Source organism: Polistes dominula, unplaced genomic scaffold (assembly GCF_049000335.1).
Source record: "Polistes dominula isolate Pdom_NZ unplaced genomic scaffold, Pdom_raw_medaka contig_373, whole genome shotgun sequence".
In the NCBI taxonomy this organism is placed as follows: domain Eukaryota; kingdom Metazoa; phylum Arthropoda; class Insecta; order Hymenoptera; family Vespidae; genus Polistes; species Polistes dominula.
The window spans coordinates 7156329-7178253 of record NW_028300899.1 but is presented as its reverse complement, the minus strand read 5'-3'; the positions used below and the strand labels follow the sequence as shown (position 1 = coordinate 7178253).

Here is a 21925-nt window from a genome sequence, read left to right as displayed (position 1 = left end):
TCAACGGGCTATCGAGAACCCCGAAATGGGCTCCAATAGTTTCTCGTTATTTGTGGAAATCGTAGAAAATCGAAGAACGAGCAGATGTTTTTTTTAGATGTTTCTTGGTAAAGCAAGACCAACGTTTGGGGAGGAATAATCTTTGAAAATTTATAAGTTTATTTTTACATTCATTTCATCTGAGTATATTTATTTTATTATTCGACATTATTGTTACATTTTCTGGTCGTTAATTTAAACAAAAGAATAAACGTTTGATTTTTGTCCACACTAATTACTTATCTATCAACTAGAATGACAAGGGGATTCGCGAAATGTTTTGGTAGCATTTTGCGAAAATATTTCGTGTGTCGGATTTTCGGGTGACGTTTTAATAGAAGAAAGAAATATTCGACCGTGAATCGGAGACTTGGCGGCTGTTACGGGTCAGGTGATGTTTGGTTTAGAGCGTTGAAAAATCTCTTCAATGCATAGCACAAACTCGAATAGAGAGAAAGAAGGAAGAAGTAAAAAAAAAGTGAGATGGAGAGAAGTTTGTAAAACGTGGGTGTTTTGGCTCGAACCTCCTAGAGAGGGAAAACGTTGCGCGTAATACGTCGAGGATTACGAGAGGCTGCTCTTTCTGCACACGGTACGAAAATGCATGAGTCGATCAAGATGTTTAGTGAATCATTTCTACCATCGATTAGTTCACCCTTATATCTTAAATATTTCAATTACTATTTTATCACAACCTTTTTCTTCCTCTCCTTTCTCATATTTTTCATTTTTTTTTTATCGATTACGATAACTTTGATAAGCATGCACACGTGTATTACGATCGATGATTCGTACAATCTATCTTCGTATGATTACTTTAGTAATAATAAGTACAAATTTTGTAAAAACCTTGATAATTCTTCAGCTGTTCATCGGATTTATGAAAAAATATTTTTTGAGGAACAATTCTGTTTGGAATTTTTCCTAATAAAAGATTGATATTCAATCTCGCTACAATTTGTTGTTGACTTTTTTTTTGTGTTTTAGTGGTTCAGTAGTTCTCCCTGTTTCTCTCTCTTTTTCTCTCTTAGCTCGCGACAAAGAACGAGAGTGAGAGAGGATGAGGTTGTGGAGGCTGAGAGGAAGCCCGGTCCGTGTGGATATTAATAGAGGCCGAGGCCCGCTGCCGGACGCCACCGAGCTTAGCTCTCTCGTGGATATAAAAATATCAGCTTTTATTTCTCACCGCGTGTCTTCTAAAGTCTCCTCGACTTTTTCCTGATCTTACCAACCCAACCTAACCCATCCCAACCACCCACTTGTCCGTCTTCTTTTATTTTCTTTTATCTACGTGAGATACAAGCTAGTATCCTAGTGAAATTATTCTCTTCTACCAATATTTATGATTCTTTTTTTAAATTTATTTTCTTTTTTTTTCAGTGACACACGTGTGACAATTTACATCCTTATTTTCTTCCGGGATCTTTTATTTTATTTTCTATTTTTTTTTAATTATAAATATAAAGCTGAAACAGAAATCGGGAGAGATATATCAAGATCGATCAAAAAGAAAGAAAAAGAAAAAAAAATATATTTGGAACGAATCGTCGGTGAAATTTTATCTCGTTTTACGAGGATAGGATTTAGGAGCAGTCCGTCGTAAATGCCGATTCGATTTCGGGAATGAGAGAGGGAGTGAAAGAAAAAAGAGAAAGATTTGTGGGAAATTTGCCAAAAGACGAGGGAGCAGGTATCGTTCTTCTGTCTCGTTTGTTTGCCGAGAGTTGGATCATGATTACGTTGTCGCTATTAGATCAGAATAACGACGCTTTGAAAACGCTTTTCCAAAGCTTTGAAAAAGTATAGCAAAATAATATGTAGTTCAAATTAAAGCTAGCGAAACAACGAACAAAAACGTTGTATTTCAAATCTTCATTGTTCTAATTTTCTAACGATCCTTATTCCATTTTATTGATTTTCTAAAAAGGATGACAAAAAATAATATTCACTTTGCTAAGAAGGAGCACTTAACGATAGGTAAATGAAGTTTTGTTAACTCATAATTGGAGAGTAAATATTTCGAAATTTTTCCATCTCTCTCTCTCTCTCTCTCTCTCTCGTCTTCCAATGGTGGGAATGAATAACCAACTTATGTACTGTTTGATATATGTACATATATGTACGTAATTACATGCACGAAGAAATTCACGTACAATATCGTATCGTCATTCCAATCGGTAGAAACTGAATTACGCTGATTTTCTTGTTAAAAAAAAAAATAAAAGAATAAGAATAATGAAAGAAGTCAAGGAAAAAAGGAGAGTCGATTTGTTGTAAAATTTAACATTGGTCAAGTAAAAATAAATTGATTTTTGAAAGTAGCATTGAACATTCTTTCGAAGCAACATCATCGGTGTTCAATGCAGTCCCATGTAAAGCGATTCTTCCATGATATTTGTGTTAGAGCACGTATATGTATTTACGAAGGATAAAATACATAGGCAAGATACTCGAACGTGTATATTATTGTAGTCCGTAGCACGAACGAACGAACGAATGAAAGAACGAACGAACGGTGTGCGGTTTGTTTGAAAAGATAAGACTTGGTCAGACGTAGACCGATAATTTTGACCTGACGTCATTGTCTATTTCTTCTTCTGTCTCGGAGATCACGTCGAGGAAGCGGTAGCCATTAAAATTTTCATTAAAACAGGAAGTCCATCTTGATATGTTCGACTTTGGGGTTTTACATCTAAACAAGATTAAGATAACATTGTAACTTCCTTGTAATTCTTACAAATAGAATACTTGGATCTTTAAAAAGCGATCGAACGTAGGTTGTATATCTTATCGAAAATAAAAAAAATGCTTTCTCGTCTGTTGATTATATGAAACGTCGAAGCTATCTTAAGTACCTTTTAATAATGACTTTGAAAATATTAATGAGTCCTTGGGTGTTACAAAACGATGGCAACGAGTACGAGGAGGGCCTCCCTTGCAGCTCTCTCATTAGTGTCAGATTCCGTTCTGCTCTACAAATCATCGTAAAATTCTCCGACTGTAAAGTAACCAACTAAAGGACAGAATTTTATTAGCTGTGGGAACGATATTTACATTTTTCTCTTTCTAATTAATAATTTCTTCGAGAAGGCGAGAAAAAAGGGAGGATAACATTAAAGAAATTATCGAAAGCACGTAATTAGCGTTACGGTCGCGCACACACACACACACACACACATATATATATATATATATATATATGGATTTCCACATCCATCGTAATGGGATCGTAAAAACGCTTTCACTTTTTTTTTCATAAACATGTGTGTGGGATGCATGCATGCATCCGAGTGTTTTTGAGAGTAGCATAGTCCGTATGAACGGACCTTAAAGCCTCGAAGAAAGAGATAGAGAAAAAAGGACAGAGATGCATTCCAGCATGGAGAAGGTGGGATGGATCCGTCTCTGATAACCCGCCCATTGGAATGCGTACCTCGTACACCTTGGTGAATTCTTTCCTTCTCTTGGTTTGACTGTACTCAAGTGCATCCACCCGTTGCATCCACAGTGTCTGCGACGTTTTACCAACCTATTTCTCTAATTGTAATTACTATTTTCCTCGGTTCTTTTGATTTTGTGTTATTGTCGAGGAAAATTGGTGGAAGAAAATTAGTCTAAATGAAAATTCGTAACATACGATTTCTACTTTCGATACACGTGCGCGCGTTAATGCTCGTGATGCATTCTTTTGCTCTCTTATCCTCTCGTCCACACACACACACACATACATACATATGTATGTTCGTATATCCGGCATACGTATTCGAGTTCTATTTTTAGACCGGTCCAAGCATATTTTTAGAGAGAGGCTTTCACGGTGCCTACCAGCAGGTTTAACCCTGACTTACGCGTAACGTCCTACGTCTACTACTTTTCTTTAGGACCTATGAACAACACTTCGACATAGTCCTCATCATCATCATCATCATCATCATTTCTCGTGTATAGTTCGTCGACACTTTGAACTACATCTTACCTATCGTCCCTAAAAATCTTCTGGTGTCGATGACCTCGAACAAACAGAGACGTCAAGCTGTTACATGGATAAAATTTCTCTTTTAACTTTGTCGAATTGAATACAGGAGGGAAAGAACGACGGAGCCACGCATAATGTCTTATGCCATCCATACATTGTACACAAATTGGCTCAAGTTGATCGGTTAATGCGACACGAAGTGAGCAAACCGACGACGAGAATATAATCGACGTGTCTACCCACTTCGAAATTATCTTACGACGTGACTGTGAAATCGCACGAATCTGTAAGACGATGTATAGAATAAGAAAAAGAAAAAAAAAGGAGGGATGTATAGCAATTGCATACGTAAAAATAAATGGGGGAGGTAGGACACAAAAAATATCATTAATACGTAATAACGATGCACGTAAGTTTTGGCAAATCTCGTCTGTGACACCAATGACGCAATTTCGTGAATCTATTTACAGGAATACGTAAGTAAAGTATCTCATCCGCGAAATGAAACAACAACTTTATTCGCCGTTCCAATTTTCCTTCGAGATGTTTCGGTAAAAATAATATCGTTTCGTAAAGAAGTATGAATTTTTCATGAATGAAATAAGTGGAATGTTCGAGGATGTAGAAAAATGAACTTCTCTTATATTTCACGGTTTACGAACAGAGAACACCAAACAAAAATTGAATGCATGACGCATAAGATCGCGTAATCGTTTGTTATCGGACTGGGTACTCGAAAAATGATCGAGTTTAGGAAAGGCCTATCTCTTTCTCTTTCTCTCTCTCTCCTTTCTTCAGTTGTGCTACGAATCGACCTACATTCCGCGTTCCTTCGTCGCGACGAACATAAAAAAATATCGAGTCTATCTTGCAGGAACAGTGGTAACGGTAGCAGCAACAACTTCGAAGGTCTTTCTGTTTTACATCGGCTGGACCAAATGCGGCTTGTGTGTGTGTGTGGATTCGTCTTGGAATTGCAATAAAAATAACGTCGATAAATTAGTCTCGTATTTATAGAAAAGGCGGGTTCTCTCGAGAGAAACGCTTTCGATTTTCTTCTCTGCTATTGGATAGAGAAACATTCATTATTTTCGATACCAACCGAACTCCCGTTGTCGGGTGCGGAAGGGGGTGGTTCGAGTCAAATAGAAAGCACATTTGTTAACTAAACTTTGAATTATGGTCTCTTATTTTGTTTCATCTATCTTATGTTTCTTATGCCACGTGTTTTAATCAATTATTATTCTTCGAACACGAATATATATATATCGAAATTCTATCTTACTCTTCTTTCATTTTACTTATTGTTAAATGAAATCAGATCGTGGCAGTATTTCGAAACATTCTAAATATAAATCAAACCGTTACCGATATATATCTCCATCCTAGTTATTAATAATTCATGTCGAAAATCAGTTAATTAATAGTTAGTCATTCCTTATAAATAGACTTTTACGTTCGGCAATAGTTCGAAGTCTTACTATCACATTTATAATTGTATTCGATAGATTGGCAGCGAATAAAATTACGAAAATCCGTTCATCATTTGCGTCCCGGTCCAATGAATCATTCTCACACCTTTCCAAGATCGAAAGGTGTCGTCGTCGATTAAACTTATACGTATCTCCCATACATATTTATATTTTCATATGAATTTTCTATGACTTCTGTAAATAATTTTGAACGTGCACACGAGTATCAATTCATAGCTATCGATTTAAATGAAAGTCTTAAGAAGGAATGAATTAAAAATGATCGATCGAGATCAGTAAAAAGATCACCTATGATAAGAAAATTCATTGTACGAGAGGTAGAAAGAGAAAGAAAGTGATAGAGTTGGTGTGGATATACAATAAAATGAATTTAATTTATTCGAGACTAGTCGCTTGTTTGCTTAGGAATTCTAAGTATCGAGTCTATTAAGTCGAACTCGAACTCTCGAAGTCAATGATCTCAAAAAGAGAGAAAGAGAGAGAGAGAGAGAGGGAGAGATTTTTTTTGTTCGTTCGGTCTTTCTCTAGATTTCCATCCTCTTTACTCCTGCGGTCGTCTTCACGTGAATGGACGCACAGTGTCCGAGATGCGAAGCGTAATGACGCGCGTGCACTTAAATATAGTGGCTGGAAGTCTGGAGTAAGAAGACGAAATGACGACGAAGGGTAAGAAGGAAGAGAACCAAAAGAGAAAAAGAAGACTTACGTCGGCGTGGGCACGTAAAAATAGACGCGGAGCGAACCGACGACGACGACGACGTCGTCGTCGTCGACGGTACGACATATCCGCACCTCGATCCTTCACGGGATTTTTTTTTTTAAATCAAAGGAGGGATCGTTAACCCTTACGAATTTCAAATGAAACGATCAAATTACTAAGAACTATCTTTTCATCTGTGTCACTGACCGAAAGATAAAAATTATTATGACACGGGTTTCTTTTTCTTTTTTTGTCAAGACACAAAAATATGTTTAAGAAATTGAACTCGTTGCAGGTCAATGGCGGGTCACCGGCCGAAGCAGCGGGTCTCAGAGCCGGAGATGCCGTCATTAAGGTCAACAGCACGGAAATGTACAATCTGAGGCACAAGGACGCTCAAGATGTCATCGTCAGAGCTGGAAACAATTTTGAGATAACCGTGCAAAGGTAAGAAGAAGGATTATCTTTTGTTCTTCTCAATTTCTTTGTTCGTTTGGATAAAAACTTGTGAAGCGGCGTTAATCGTTTCATGTAGAGGAGGCAGTACTTGGAAACCAAGCGTGACGCCGGTATCGTCTACGCTTCCATCACCGACGCCTGCTGTATCAGCTGGTAACATTACCCCGGTCACGAAGACATCTCTTGCTGCAAAGAAACAGGATGCACCACTTATCGGAAGTGGACATAATTTCAGTCCTAAACCATTCGTATGTATATCCACCTATACGACATATGTATATAAAGTAATCATAATAATAATAATAATGAACTTTGTTTTCAAGTTCTCGCTAGATAGATAAAAAGAAATGAACAAATGTTCGATCTATTGAAAAGAAATTTGTAGATCGAGTCTACAAATTGTCTACTTTGCATTCCAGTTGAATGGTACGAGCGAGGGTCCAATAAAATCTATCGTAAACAAACAGTACAACAGTCCGGTAGGAATTTACAGCGAAGAAACCATCGCGGAGACTTTATCCGCACAGGCCGAGGTTCTCGCCGGTGGTGTCCTTGGGTAAAATAAAAAAGTTTCTTCTTTTTAACAGAAGATCTTCGTACTTAATAGTCACATTTATTATAATCCTTGACATTTGCAGGGTTAATTTCAAAAAGAACGAGAAAAATTACAATGCGGAAAACAGCGAGGTATTTAAGATGGTACAAGAAGCTGATAAAGAACCGAAAACACCGGAGCCAGGTTAGCCGATTATTAACGATCAAAATACCTATTGAAAATTTGTCATAACTTCGCTTTATATGTGTATATAAAATTGCATACAAAAAATCACTGGAGAACGAAGCTATATTAGCTATAAGCTCTTCTTAATTGAAATTAAAAGACAATATAAAATGTGAGAATTAAGCATCGATCTCCAGTGGATTTTTATTGTATTGTTGTTGTCGAAGAAAAAAAAATATAAAATGGTCATTGGGGGGAATGTATCTGCATGCGGAAACGATAACTTGTTTAAAAAAATAGCTGAACCAAGTGGTACGAGCGGCGTGATAACGCCATCGTCGCCTGCCTTGGCTGGACTGAGGCCAGTGTCGGCACCGGAAACGAAAACTCAACCTCCATCGACGCCCCAATCGAGCCTTCCACCAGGACAGAACATCTGTGCCGAGTGCGAGAGGCTCATCGTGTAAGTTCTACGCAAGGTCCGGAGGTCCGACTCCTCTCTCTTTCTTGGCGCCCTCCCTCCCATTTCGAGAGCGAAACAGTCTCTCTTTACAGAAGACAATGATCATCTTTATGGACGAGAAAGGAGCGATGACGAACGCAATGTCTGATTAAAGTGGAGGAGGCCGTTTTTCTCTGTCTTTCTTTCTTTCTTTTCTTCATAGGAAAAAAATATCAGATACTCGAGTTCTTCTCTACTCGGTTCGAATCCACAAAGGACACATTTACACATATGCACCGATTTACATTAGCTTTGATAATTATGACGGTTGACTAATTTATTTTTTACTCTATCTCATAATTATTTCTGCACAATATCATAATTTACTCATACACAGATAATGTATATAGGAGAAGATTGGTGTCAAAAGACGATGAAATAGATCATCATCATCAGATTATCATTTAGTTGGAGTTAGTGACGGCATTATATTTTTTCTCTAATTCCATGTCCGTAGTATCTTCAAGGACAGAGTTTTACTCGTCGGTGAGCCACGCGATTGGCGGAAGGGCCACTTCGCCTAAATCACCCACGCCTCTATTTCACGCCCTTGGTGGCGGTGGCGGTGGAGGTGGCGGAGCCACAACCCCGAATAGCCATGAATATCCACGAATATCAAACAACGAGGATCAACAACGTCGAGACCAGTCGCTCGTCCGTTGCAACAACTGCGACCGAGTGATCGTGTAACTATTTATACGAACAGAACGAACAAAAGTATCTGTTGCTCTTCTTGCACGATCGACGACGGACCGATTGGTGTCCATTTCTACGGGCACGAAAGATTAACGAGCTACAAGCACTTTTCTAAAACATTCTAATTGCTATTGTAAACTTATGGTTAGTTGACAAATAGATAAATGTTCGAGAAAAGCATATGTGCAAACATACTGCAAACTTGTAACATATGTCCTTCTTTTATAATTATATTATTATTAATTTAAAATTAATTAACAAAAAATCTCGTTTATCTTGCCCGTCGAAGAGACATCGAAAATGTTGTCCATTTGAATTGCTCAATTGTCGTACGTACGCTGGTATTTATATCCTTGTCTCTCTAGTGCTTCGATTCGTAAAAAAAACGAAAACTAAAAAATAAAATATTCGTTGCTTTTTAACGAATAAAATGTAACTATGTATTTCATCTTGTCAAGCGTTATATCGGGATCAGGTATTATGTTACATAGTATACCTATGCTTGATGAATCGAAGCACATCAACTATACTTTTCTTCACTTTTGCCTCTTCGTCAATATCGCTTCTTCAAGAAGAACGAAGATCAATTCATCGGTCAATGTGCCAAAAAACTTTTATTAATTTCTAGCATCTTGAACATTCGTCATCATCCGAGCTTGAAGCTTGAATTTTCTCCGAATTTTTTTCAAGCACAAATACACGAATAATTTGTTCATAGCTTTTCTTCCATTTTCTTATTTTCTCTTTCTTGCTATCTCTCTCTCTCCCTCTCTCTCTCTCTCTTATTTTCTTTTTTGTCTTTCTATTTATTTTTAATATAATTTCAAATTCTTGCTGTATCACTCTCATCGTCTTTTTTCTACTCTTCTATTCATCATCTATTCTCTTTGTCAAGAGACAAAATCGTACGATTGAAGAAGAGTCCGCTTTTGATGTTGTGAACATTGTTTTGTTTTGACTGTATAAATTATTTTTTTTGTGTTTCTCTTATTAAGTAATTTTTTTTTGTGCTTTTTGTGAAACAAGCAATGCGTTGCCGTTCGTATTTTTGATCATTTTTTAAGTAATTTTTAGACAAATCGCGAATTTCTTCATTATCTTTTTCTCTGTCTCTCTCCTTCTCTCTCTCTCTCTCTCTCTCTCTCTCTCTCTTTCTCTCTCTTTCTCTATCTTTCTTTTCTCGATATATTTTTGTCGTTGTCTTATTAAAGAACACATTATTACAATTTGGTGTTCAGGTAATTGGAGATCACATTGCAGTTTGAATTTTGTTGTTATTTCAATTACCATGATAATCACACGATACAAATGGCGATGAAAGAACAAACAGAATCCTTTTTTTTTGCTATCAACGATCGTTGAAATCAGCTATAGTCGTTAACATAAATCATGAATTCAATCATACATTCATTACGTTTGAATAAATTATTTTCGTATGTCTCCCGGCCTCCTTCGTCGAGGTGTCGAGCTCCTCTCTCTTCGTGCTTTTTCAATATTTTAAAAGATAATCAAATTTACAAAATAAAAAAAAAACCAAAAATAAAAATCAAAAGTAAAAGCGAAAAATCGTGGCATGTCCGATTAAACAAAAACAAAAAAAAACCAATTTGCTTTTTTTGGGTCCGTCCACAATGAATAATTGAAAATATTCTCATCATTATGTCAAGTTGATCTTCTAATCCGAAATAAGAAAAAGCTTTCTGTTAATAAATTAAATATATAATAAACCTTTAAAATAATATACATACGTGAAACAAGTAATAAGGTTTGAAATAAAAAAAGTTAATCGTATCTCTCTTTTTTCATAGAGGTGTCTTCGTTAGAATCAAGGAAAAAAATCTTCACGTTGAATGCTTCAAATGTTCAACGTGTGGTACTTCTTTGAAGAACGTTGGTTATTACAACATCAACAACAAATTGTATTGCGATATTCACGCCAAATTGGTAGCCAGACAAAATGCACCTCCAGGTGTTATACCAGTTACCATGCCACCGTAAGTTCATTTTCATTGAATTTATTGATCATTTAGAAAATCTAACAAGTGGGTAGATCTAAAATTACACTTTTTTATGATGTTTTTTTTTGTACTTCTCTGAAAAGATACTGAATAATAAAACTAAATAAATAAGAAAAAAAAAATTCATTTGACAAGTCGTAAAATCTATTTTGGATATACTTATACGTGTGGGATAGAACATAATGAAAGATACTAATAAATCATCGGGACATTGATTTCAGAGGCAGCAAAGCACCAGCCAGCACGATCTCTGCTGCGCTTTCAAACGTTGGCACACCTTTATCGCCACCGCTAAGCAATCACGGATCTTCACCGTTGCCGTTCACCGTAAGTATTAACCACCTAGTTTATTTTTAACTTGCATGTGAAGATTCCTATGTTTTATATTTATTTCATTCTATTTTATTTTATTATATTCTATTTTATTTGATTTTATTTTATTTTATTTTATTTATCGCTTATAACGCAACTTACTTTGCATCGAGAGTCGCTTTACGCACTGCGAGTGAGTCACGCGAGATTATTTATCGAACATCTAAAAGATATAAATCAGAAAGAATATTTAAAAAGATATAGCCTAACAAATCATGTGTTCTGATTTTGTTGTTTTGTTTTTGTTGTTGCTTGGCACTAAACGCTTTTCCAGAATTGCGGCCGTACTAGTCCAGATTATGGTTACGATCGTCAATCAAGAGGAACGCCAGTGAACAGGAATGGCTGTATCAGAAACGGAGAGTGCAATGGAGAATCTAAAACGTTTACGAGCACTATCACCATCCAGACAGGTGGCACGGAGGTTGGCAATGTGCTCGAATTTTCATTCATTTTATTATTAATATTTTCCAATAATTTTGTGCACGTTACTCGTATTATTCTCGTTGATAACAAATCTGTTTGGAAGGATTCGTCCTTGTCAAAAAAAGAAAAGAAAAGAAAGAAAAACCTATCCATTCAATTTTTCATTCTACTTTGTCGAAACAAAAGTCACATCCTTCGTCAAAGTGAAAGTTTGTAGCTGTAACGAAAGATCAATCGTTACGACTTAGGCGGAAGTTGTACGCGCGTACATCGATTCAATGATAATCGACTTGATATGAATTGTATTTAAAGGTGAATTGAATGAAAAAAAAAGAAAAAAAAAAGTTTCGAGACTGTAAGTACATGGTAATAAAATCAAAATCGGTCGATCGGTTGTATGGTTGCGTTTCTGTTACGTAAAACAAGACGCGTATTACGCAACGAAACTAGTCAAAGTTACGAGCTCTCTCTCTCCCTCTCTCTCTCTCTCTCTTTCAAATGATTGAGATTAGAAATTATTTCTTTTTATATTTTAATATAGTAATAACTTGTTTATATATTTTTTTACTCTTTTTTCCAACGAGAACTGGACTATCTTTCATATTAACGAACGACGAGGACGTTTCTTCTTCTTTCCCCCCCCCCCCATCTTATTTTATTTGAACTTTCTAGCAAAGTTTATGTGAATTTTAAAGTAGAATAAGAATTTGTTTAGAGTCGAGAACAACATCGATAAATCTTCGTAATTGAATCTTAATTTTCGAAAGGCCTCGCTCGAGTGTGACAGCACGCATCGCTCTAATGCGGTCAGGTCTTATTTATATTTCGCACTGTGCTAAAAAACGATCTCGATTTGTCATCGCTGAGGAGTAAGGATGAGATACGCGAAATAATCCTTTGAATTTCTTTAGAATTTGCTTATATTAGATTTGTAATGTTTAGAAACGATCTTGTATTATTCCATTGTTTTCTATAGATTCGTTTGGTTATATAAGAATAGAATAAAATTAGGATCGTCATTGCGACAAAGGAAAGATCGATTTATCGAGAATGAATCAAGAGCCAATCATTCTTAAAATTTGTTATGTACATCGTGACTAATTAGTCATCGTCAAGTGGATGTCCCTCTTCGTCTCTTCTTTTTCTTCTTCTTCTTCTTCTTCTTCTTCTTCTTCTTCTTCTTCTTCTTCTTCTACTGCTTCTACTGCTTCTACTTATTCTTCTTCGAACCTTCTGTTTATCTAATCGTCGTGGTGATAAAACACGTGACGGATTTGTGTCGTTTTGTGTATTACAGTCTTGTACTACTACCACCACCAACAACAACAACACCACCACCAGCAATCACGTTGGCAGTTCGCCCGTCGAACCACCCGGTTTACGATCAGTCCAGGTAATATCTTCGAACGATCAGTAACGCTCAACGACTTCTCTAGAAGCAGAACCCTAAACGCGCCTTCGACATTTTTTCTCGGTACGTTAGTGATCGTCTGTGTCGTCGGGGAAACCAACTAAATTTTATTAGAAACTTTATCTATCAAGTTAACATACAAACATATTACAGTAGATATTTTTTTCTATTTCTTTCGATAAAACGATTATCTCCTCTTAGGAATGTTCTCGTACCGTCCGATGTCCAAATAAAAATCGATCTATTCATTTACTACGTGTATCAACTTCAAGAGGATTATTTATACACGATTTTGTTAACGAAGAAAACATCTATTTAATGGCAGTAATTAGAAAAACGAAATTATTACCCAATCGTTTTTGCACGAGCCATAGTAGTAACGCAAATTAACACCATTTTTGTGTGTCAGTGTATTTACCTACATTTCTTTAAGTATTAACAATAGCGTCAATAAAATATATTTATTATTTTCATTTATTTAAGATGTGAGATTCAATTTGTCACTATTGAAAACTGATATTTAAGTAAGACAAAGCAAATACCTTTTTGATCAGTGTTTTCCAAACGTGTTTTTAATCATTTTTCTATTCAACGTAAGTCCACTACTTTCCATATGGTAATTAATATCGTTGTTACCGAAAGATTTTCTCTAAGGTAATCATCGAGAACTTGTTCAATAAATTATTAATTAATATCAATGATTTTTATTTGTTTACAGACACCGACGTCGAATAGTTTAATCGGGCCTAAGCCTTTTGGTGGATCGAGCACTTTGTCGAATCTTTCATCACCTCCAATAGCAAATTCAGGAAACAGTATTCTTCCACGCGTGCAGAATCAGACCGCAACTGGTAAGCTTTCAATTTCGACGACCCGATATTTCATTTCAAATCGAATGAACAAAAGAATATGAATGATTAAATCATTAATTTATCAAATTAACAATCGATATTGTAATTCGTATTCTTTTGATCATTTCAAAAAAAAGTCAATTGAATAATATGGCGACCATTTGCAAAACGATAAAAAAATACGGGATGGATAGCCGTCAGGATGATCGATTAGCGACCCAGATAGTGCTGGTATCAAAAAAATAACCATTTTTAAAAGAATACAAATAAATATATAAGAAAAATATTGTTTGACCAAATGAAAAAAATTGGTCGAGAAAAATGAACAATCTCGCAAATATTTGCATACGTTCTCTCCTAGCGACGAGCTCGCTTTTGTCCTTGGCCTAACTTTATCTTCAATTGTTGCAAATAGGTCTCTTCTCTGCACTGCCAAAGCCAAAAAGTTCGCCCTTCAGAGGTACGACGATAGATTAGATCCGACTGACCGAGTTTCGAGCTTTGGCTAATGCGTCCCCTTTGGCTTACCTCCTCACATTTTTTCACTCTCTCTCTCTCTCTCTCTCTCTCTCTCTCTCTTTCTCTTTTTTCTTTTTTTTCTTTCTCTTTCTATCTATCTTTGTCTACAAACTTTTTCTATCTTTCACGCTCGTTTCATTTCTTGATCTAACATGATCAAATTCATATCTTTTTTGTGCGTCGAAAAGATGGCATACGACGATGACGAATCAAATTATTCATACAGATTGTATTTTCTTGTAACATCATTTCTATTTATAATAAAAAAAAAGTTATGTCTACTTTTTATGTTACAAAAAGATGTAATCCATAGCAATAATTTTTAATTCGATCATCGCATAAGCTTTCCTCCTCTGTGCTCGCTCATTTTTCACATTCCGTTCGTTTTTATTATTCGTTAGGACGATATAAATTAATTATAAACTAATTATAAAATTAAAGTTTCAATTTTTATCATTATTTAAAAAAAAACATACTGCGCCTGTAGGAATGCAACCCTCCAGACACAGTTTGAAAATATTGCTTGCGAGTGCCATCTCGCGAAACGGAATTTTTTTTCACTCCAAACTGTTCATACACGTGTGTATTACGGGTTGCCTATCTTTCGGGCAAGAAAAAAAAATTCCGTCCCAACAGATGTCGCTCGCAAGCAATATTTTCAAAGTGTGTCTGGATGGTTGCATTCCTACAGGCGCGAATTTTTATCATTTTTAAATAAATAATATTATATAATAAATTATCCTACTCCTGATACTATGCACTCGTCTCATTTTCTCAAAACTTGGTTTTTTTGAAAGTTTCATTTCTAACTTCACGTTTTAGGTTGAAAGTCTTCTTCTTGTTCGTTGAAATTGCGAAATATGCGACACCTTTTCTATTATATTGATATTATTTTTCTTATAAATTCTAATTAAAATATTTAGACATAGAATTTAGTTGTCTTTACGATTGTCGATCATAAAAAACCTTCCTTTCACTTTACAACACACGTTCCTCTTTCCTTAAACGTAATACTGCTTTTCTTATCTTTTTTCAGCCGGTCCATCTTTCAACCCAAAACCCAGACCCTTCTCCCTCACATTCGCATGAGTCGGTAGCTCTCAAGAAACGTCGTCGTCGTTCATCGTGCCGATAAAAATAAAACAAAATATTATACAAAATTCATTCATATTCGCTATATATATTTTAACAACGCGAAATCATCAAAGAATTAAACGCATTGAAATTCATATTGTATTTAAAAATGATTATGAATATTTATCTATGAAATACATTTGAGAGAAATTACAAAAATGCAATGCTGCGTCGTTTAAACATTAAAAAAAAAATTGTTAAAAATATTTCTAAGTAATATTACCATAGAGATATTACAGATAGAGTAGACAAACCATAGGCGATTGTGTAACTGGGAATGTCTCTGCATGAATATAGCAGCAAAAAACGAAAGGTTGATGTTGTCTCTCTCTAACTCATGTGGTACCGGCGCATGCGCATTAGACTTGTCGTGCTTATCAGCTACCTTAACCTCACTAGCAGACTAATGCACATGCGCCGCTCAGCGCAAGTTAGACAAAAACAACATCAACCTCCTATGTTCTATCTCTTTTTATTTCGCCGACAGGTTTTATGCTGGCTTGCCTGCTTTATTATATGTGTTGTATCTCTATGAATATTACCCACGTCACTGATTTTAATTTGAAACCAAAAAAAGGGAAGAAATATTTTTGAAAAATAGAAAAGGAGTGTGCGTTGAGTAGCAACCTACTTCAGAGACAAATAAAATGTCGTCGGCTGGATTGCTTAAAACAATTGTTCATTGATCAATACGATGTGCCAAACTAATATATTATAACAAATAAATGAACAATCAAACATAGAATCATCTCAACAAACGACGTCGATTTATTTGGGATAAATTCGATATCGCATCATTCGCGTGTCATCTTCATATATACGTTCCCCCTTTTTTTTAACAGCGTATTTTTATTTTTGTTTTTCTCTGCTTTTTTCGCATAGAAATTCTCTCGAGAGAGAAGACGTTAATACGCGGCTAAATGCTGTTTAAAAACTAACGAATCGTTTCTTTGAATCTTTTAGTATTGACCGCTCGATTAAATACAAACGAGTGCAGCAGAGTGACTTTTGAGATGAGCCATACAAAATATTATAGTTAGATAATAAGCACAATAGTTTAGCATTGAAAAAAAAAAGAAACATTTTGCTTCGACATTTTCTCGAACGCACTGTTTTTTCTCTATTTCATTTTCTTTTCTTTTCTTTTCTTTTCATTTTTTCTCTTTTCATTTTGCTATTTTCTTTTTTATTTAGCGTAACCTGGCACGTGCCCGTTTTCTCAAGTCATTTATCTGTCCGTCTGTTTGAGATAATTGCAACAGATAAACAACGGGATAAACGAGCAGATAAGAAATGGAAAGAGAAGACGGGTACGAGCCGTTCAACGTGCTTCTTACTCACCGCAAATTTCTCTGTTTTTTTTTTGTTTTCTGTGTGTTACTTGTTTCATTCTAACATGGCCTTTTTCCAAACCTAATTAACCGCACGTCTCGAGTATCTTGTGTTATTCGTTTTACTTTGTTCCTCTCGATTCTTCCATCCTCGCGTATCATTATTAACAAACGAATGACCACCGTGTTTCTAAAAACGTTCCACCTCATCCCGAAAAACCTAATCAGAGGTCCACGAAAAGTTTTATTATTACGATTGCGTGGAGGAGAGCAGACAAACGTCGAAATCCCCTTCGAATCCAGCCTGCACCAATCCATCGAACAATCGAAATTCGGTGAAATCTCGAAGTCTCGCTTGGCCCCCGACAAAATCGATCGAGGACATAACATATCCTACTGCCAGTCCTTTGTACATCGATCCGAATCCTGTACTCGATCGTCGAGATCATCACGCGGTAAAGGATAAACGTGCGAGTATCGAGGCTTGCGAAAAAGTATTGAAAATAAGAAGCGAGAGTACTGATCGAGATTACGAACGAACTTCACGACAAGATTATTATTTCGATCAAGACGCGATGGACCGTGTCAGTTGTCCAGGTCCTGTTTACAAGCGAGTCGAATTGGTGGATACCAATGGAGCAAGAAGAGAAACTTCCAGACGAGAAACTTCGAGGCCTAGCTCGACTGATAGTTGTGTCAGAAGATCGTTGACACCTACGAGAATCTATCAACCGATACCTAGACCCTGGACAGCAACCGTGTCAACGGGTGGCAATCTTTACGAAAAGAGTTACGCTTCCGAGGAACAAGCTAAGGTTTGTAAAAAGTACAAGAGCGAGATATGCCAGAGTGAAGAAGTTCGCGAGGGTGGTGTACGAGAAGAACACCGTGCTTTTCGTGCTGAGATTTGTCGAACGGAAGAAACCGTATCACCGAAACCACCATTGCCGTGTCAGACGCGTCCTGAAACACCTCGAGAAATCGTCAAAGAATTTGATAAGGAAGTCATGGATTTGAGAAAAGTTGAAAAAGACACAACCATCGATACGACCGTGACATGCCAGTACGTACCCTCTGATGTAGCAGCTGTTCAAAAGGGAATCGAAGGTGAACACGATCTTATCACCGAAACTGCTGAGGAAGATATCGGTGATATGCACGTTAAGAAAACAACGACTTACGAGAAAACCGTGGAAGTTTTATCACCCAGGGAGGGTTCACCGGCATTGGAACAAATCGAGGAAGTGGAATCGTGCACACGTAAAAGTACGACAAAAGTTGATAGACAATCTGTCGTAGAAGGTACGACGGAAACAAAAACAGTCGAGGAATCTGCCGAAGTTGTAACATCGGCCGTCGATGCAACGAAATTGATCGAACAAGCAAAGAGAGATGAGGAAGAAAGAAAAAGAGAAGAAGAAGCAGCTGAGAGAAGAAAACAGGAAGAGGAAGAGAGAAGAAAAAGGGAGGAAGAAGAAAAAAGAAGACGAGAAGAGGAAGAGAGAAATAAAAAACACGTAAGTTTCAGGGAAGAACAGGACGATGATGATGAAGAAGTTGTCGAAGTTATCAGAGAGAAACCACTTGGTCGTACGGTTATACACGAGGAAAAGGTTACAGAATCGGATGGTTCCAATCCAGGTTGCAAGAAAATTACTAAAGAGACATACGAGGAAATTGTAGAGGAAGTTCTCGTTCAAGAACGAGTTAAAAGGAGAGACGTTGAAGAGGAACGTAGGAAGAGTTTGAGGGAACAGGTTGAAGTTCATCAGAGTCTTCGTGATCAAGGAAGACATCCAACTCCTCAAGAACGAAAAGTTGGAGCTAAATATACCCCTCACGATAACATGGAGACTTGCAAGAAACACGTTCAATTTATGAAACAAACTGAAACGGGACCTAAACCAATTTCTGATGGACCCGTACAAAATGCCACACCTAAAGAATGGAAATCCGAAATGGTGAACGCCTTGACCACAGCACCGGATCGTCCCTTTACACCCGTCAGTTCTACCGTGAAAGAACTTTACACCGAAGAAACTGTCTATTTGGATCACAAAGTAAGACCAGTACCAAAACCAAAGGAACGTCCTATATCACCGTTCCAACGTGCCTTAACGATAGCTCCGGAACGTCCTTATACTCCACTTAGTCGAGTTATCGGACCGGAAGATCGTGAAGTCGGTGGTAGAGCTCAGACACCAGTAGTTACACCTATTCCGGATGGAATTTGTCCACCAGCCGATATTCTTTATGGCGAATTGAAAGATTCTTATCGTCGGGAACAAGTTTGTACGAAGAAAATAGTACCACAGCCGTTGCCAACACCACCTCCTGATTATCGTTTAAGAGATTCCTCAGTTTCACCATCGAGATCTAGGCCCTGTAGCAGAGCCGACACACCTAGTAGTAAACCTTCAACGGTAGGATTGAGAAAACCAGATACCATACCGATTTATCAAAGAAATCTCGTGGCCATGAAGAAATCACCTGTCGAAGCACAACCATATATTCCTAGTAGATCTCCAACACCAACTCCAAGCAGAAGCAAATCTCCGGCACAAGGACCACCGGCACCTCCATCTTATTATACGAAAGCCCAAGCACCTAAAATTAGAGACGACCCTCCGTGGGCCGTTACAGAAGCTCCTCCTAGACCACCGTCAAAACAAAGCTCGATACACTATCCCTCGCGTAAGACCATTAATTATACCGTAGAAGAGGATACGGATACTGGTCATAGGAAACAAGAATACATGGGATGTAAGACGGTACATTACGACGAACGACAGGCGGAAGAAAAGCAACAAGAATCCGATTCTGTACATGCTCAATACCAGGAACGACGTAGCATGACCAGTGATGATACCAGCGAAGAAAATAATACCGTTTGTCATATTAAAAAGGCACTGCAAGTTGTCGAGGATTACGAGAAATGCGAGAAAAAGACTATGGCGATTACACAACCATCGTCAGAAAAGAAAGGAGAATGTTCTATCATTTCAACGACTCACGCGGACGTAACTTTACCTTGTCCGATGAAACGTAAACCTGTCGAGATTCCTAAAGTTCAACCAACGTACAGTAGCTCGACCGAAGTACGTCACGTTCGCTATGAAACACCAACTCCTCCTGCAACTAAGTGTCCAGAAACCGGAGTGACCGTCTTACCGTGTAAAGCTCATTCCGACCAAGGCACCAAAGCTGGCGTGGTGGTCGTACCCTGCGATGGACAACCAAGTCGTCCAAAGACAGGCATTTGCGTGATGCCAACTCCTGATCGATCTGGGGTTTGCGTATCGCCCTGCTTCGGTCTTAAACCTGGTTCTTGTGGCCAACCGTCTGGTTATTGCGGTGGCGAATCGGCAGGATGCGATTTTGAAATACCCAACTGTCCAGAATCCGGTGTTTGCGTCGCACCTCGTCCGGATGGTTCAGTCTGTGTAGCACCTTGCAAGAAATCTGGCGGCCAATGTCTTCGCAAAAGCCAAAGTCGAACGAATCTTCCTTTCCCGCAAATCCCACTCCCCTACGAAGAAGAATCTACTCCTCAAACTAGCCAATCTTGTTCTTTCGAACCAATCCATAAGCCTAAAACTAATCTCAGCGGACAGCTTGCGCGACTAACAGCTAAAAATCGAGATATTCCTACCGTTCAGCTTTACAAACCATTACCGCAACAATGCCAACAATCCAGCAGTCAATGTGAAAACCAATGTGAAACCACAAAAAGCTATCATTGCGAGACCAAAAGCTTCTATCAGTCCCAAAGCCAATGTCAAACCGGAAGTCATTGTCAGTCTCAGACTAGCTGCCAGGATGGCTTCCATTGCTCCCCTAGTAAAACCCCAAATATAGTTGACCCACCAAATATGTCATCCCACCCGGATCTAGGTACCGGAGGTCTCGGTGGTTCCGGCTCCAAAAGCGGATCCTTTGCTGGTAGCAGTGCACCTAAACGTGGAAGGGGTATCCTCAATCAAGCTGGTGGACCAGGTTCTCGTGTACCACTCTGTGCTCATTGCAACTCCTACGTCAGGTAGGACGATGCCTGACTCGTCGAACGTGTGCCTCACTTTTTCTTTTATTTTTCTTTATTTTATTTCCCGATTGCAGTGTGTCGTCGCTTTTTTATTTGACTATCGAGACAACCACAATCAAAGGAGTACGTTTCTTTATTAATAAACGAATGTTCGTTAATTTGTTTATTTTTCAGTGCTTGTGCTGAATATATTGAGTTTTTGTGTGACTTTGAATGATTTGTCGTAACTTAACCGTGTGCCGTTTAAATAATTAACATCATTTCATTGCACGTTGTTGACAGCTAACGATGAAAATACTAATCATACAACAAATGGTTTCGTCGTAAAGCCAGTTTGCTGTCAGGACAACAAGACTTGCACGAGGTTCGTATAATTCATCTGTGTTAATTAAGTTCGAAAGAAACATTCGAACCATTAATTAATATTTACGTGTGTGTACGTATTAAACTCACCTTTTCGTCAAGTTACATGTGTTTTTTATACTGCTAATTTATTTCAATAAATGAATTATCATTAAAAATAATATCATTTCCGTTCAGAGGACCATTCATTACCGCATTGGGACAAATCTGGTGTCCAGAACATTTCGTATGCGTGAACACTCAATGTCGTCGTCCATTACAAGACATCGGATTCGTCGAGGAAAAAGGACAACTTTATTGCGAATATTGTTTCGAAAAGTTCATCGCACCATCTTGCAACAAATGCAACAACAAAATCAAAGGCGTAAGTGTTATCAACTATTTTGATCGATTAACAAATATTACGGATTTTATATAAATTTATAGGATTGCCTAAACGCAATTGGAAAACATTTCCACCCTGAATGCTTCAACTGTTCGTATTGTGGAAAACTTTTTGGTAACAGTCCGTTCTTCTTGGAAGAAGGTTTACCCTATTGCGAAGCTGGTTCGTGTATCATCATTTGTTTGTTCAAAGATAAAACTACAAGGATTATTAATTTTGATTATTTTATTTTTCTATTAGATTGGAACGAACTTTTCACGACAAAATGCTTTGCCTGCGGATTCCCAGTGGAGGCTGGAGACCGTTGGGTAGAGGCCCTCAATAATAATTATCACAGTCAGTGCTTCAACTGTACGGTAAGTTTCAATAATTTCTACAATCATATTTATATATTTCATTTGTCAAAAACTGAAAAGTTAAAACAGTTGTCCAGAAAGCAGAAGACTCAGAATTGAAACAGTCAAACAAAGCCCAAAGTTTTTCAACA

At 37.4% G+C, this 21925-nt stretch overlaps 2 protein-coding genes across 9 annotated transcripts in view; one reads left to right on the top strand and one right to left on the bottom strand.

Moving 5' to 3' along the window:
• Nucleotides 1-21925, top strand: part of LOC107067603 (PDZ and LIM domain protein Zasp) — a 29254-nt gene that overhangs the window by 4969 nt on the left and 2360 nt on the right. For 2 of the 8 annotated variants that reach the window (XM_089179410.1, XM_089179409.1), the window contains 15 exons: nt 6504-6655; nt 6744-6915; nt 7087-7223; nt 7306-7406; nt 8348-8576; nt 10395-10580; nt 10826-10931; nt 11251-11400; nt 12700-12795; nt 13532-13664; nt 14080-14124; nt 20543-20687; nt 21231-21417; nt 21480-21600; nt 21679-21794. In XM_089179410.1, the coding sequence (XP_089035536.1) occupies nt 6504-6655; nt 6744-6915; nt 7087-7223; nt 7306-7406; nt 8348-8576; nt 10395-10580; nt 10826-10931; nt 11251-11400; nt 12700-12795; nt 13532-13664; nt 14080-14124; nt 20543-20687; nt 21231-21417; nt 21480-21600; nt 21679-21794 (2076 nt within the window). Of the gene's footprint in view, nt 1-6503; nt 6656-6743; nt 6916-7086; nt 7224-7305; nt 7407-7688; nt 7852-8347; nt 8577-10394; nt 10581-10825; nt 10932-11250; nt 11401-12699; nt 12796-13531; nt 13665-14079; nt 14125-16876; nt 17701-17745; nt 20688-20972; nt 21055-21230; nt 21418-21479; nt 21601-21678; nt 21795-21925 lie in introns of all 8 variants that reach the window. The other 6 variants (XM_089179416.1, XM_089179412.1, XM_089179413.1 and 3 more) reach the window with 6 other exon arrangements.
• LOC149033503 (uncharacterized) lies at nt 640-6173 on the bottom strand. The gene is made up of 3 exons (XM_089179426.1): nt 3473-6173; nt 2895-3052; nt 640-2731 (listed from the first exon to the last, which is right to left on the bottom strand). Exons 1-3 carry the CDS (start codon nt 3539-3541, stop codon nt 2587-2589), a joined length of 372 nt encoding a protein of 123 aa, XP_089035552.1. The 5' UTR covers nt 3542-6173; the 3' UTR covers nt 640-2586.

Coding starts and splice junctions, on each gene's coding strand:
- LOC149033503 (XM_089179426.1), bottom strand. CDS start 3,541: ATGCAACGGGTGGATGCACTTGAGTACAGTCAAACCAAGAGAAGGAAA. Junction 3,053..3,472: donor AATTCACCAAGGTGTACGAG/GTACGCATTCCA, acceptor TCTGTCCTTTAG/TTGGTTACTTTACAGTCGGA. Junction 2,732..2,894: donor TTCAAAGTCATTATTAAAAG/GTACTTAAGATA, acceptor AATCTTGTTTAG/ATGTAAAACCCCAAAGTCGA.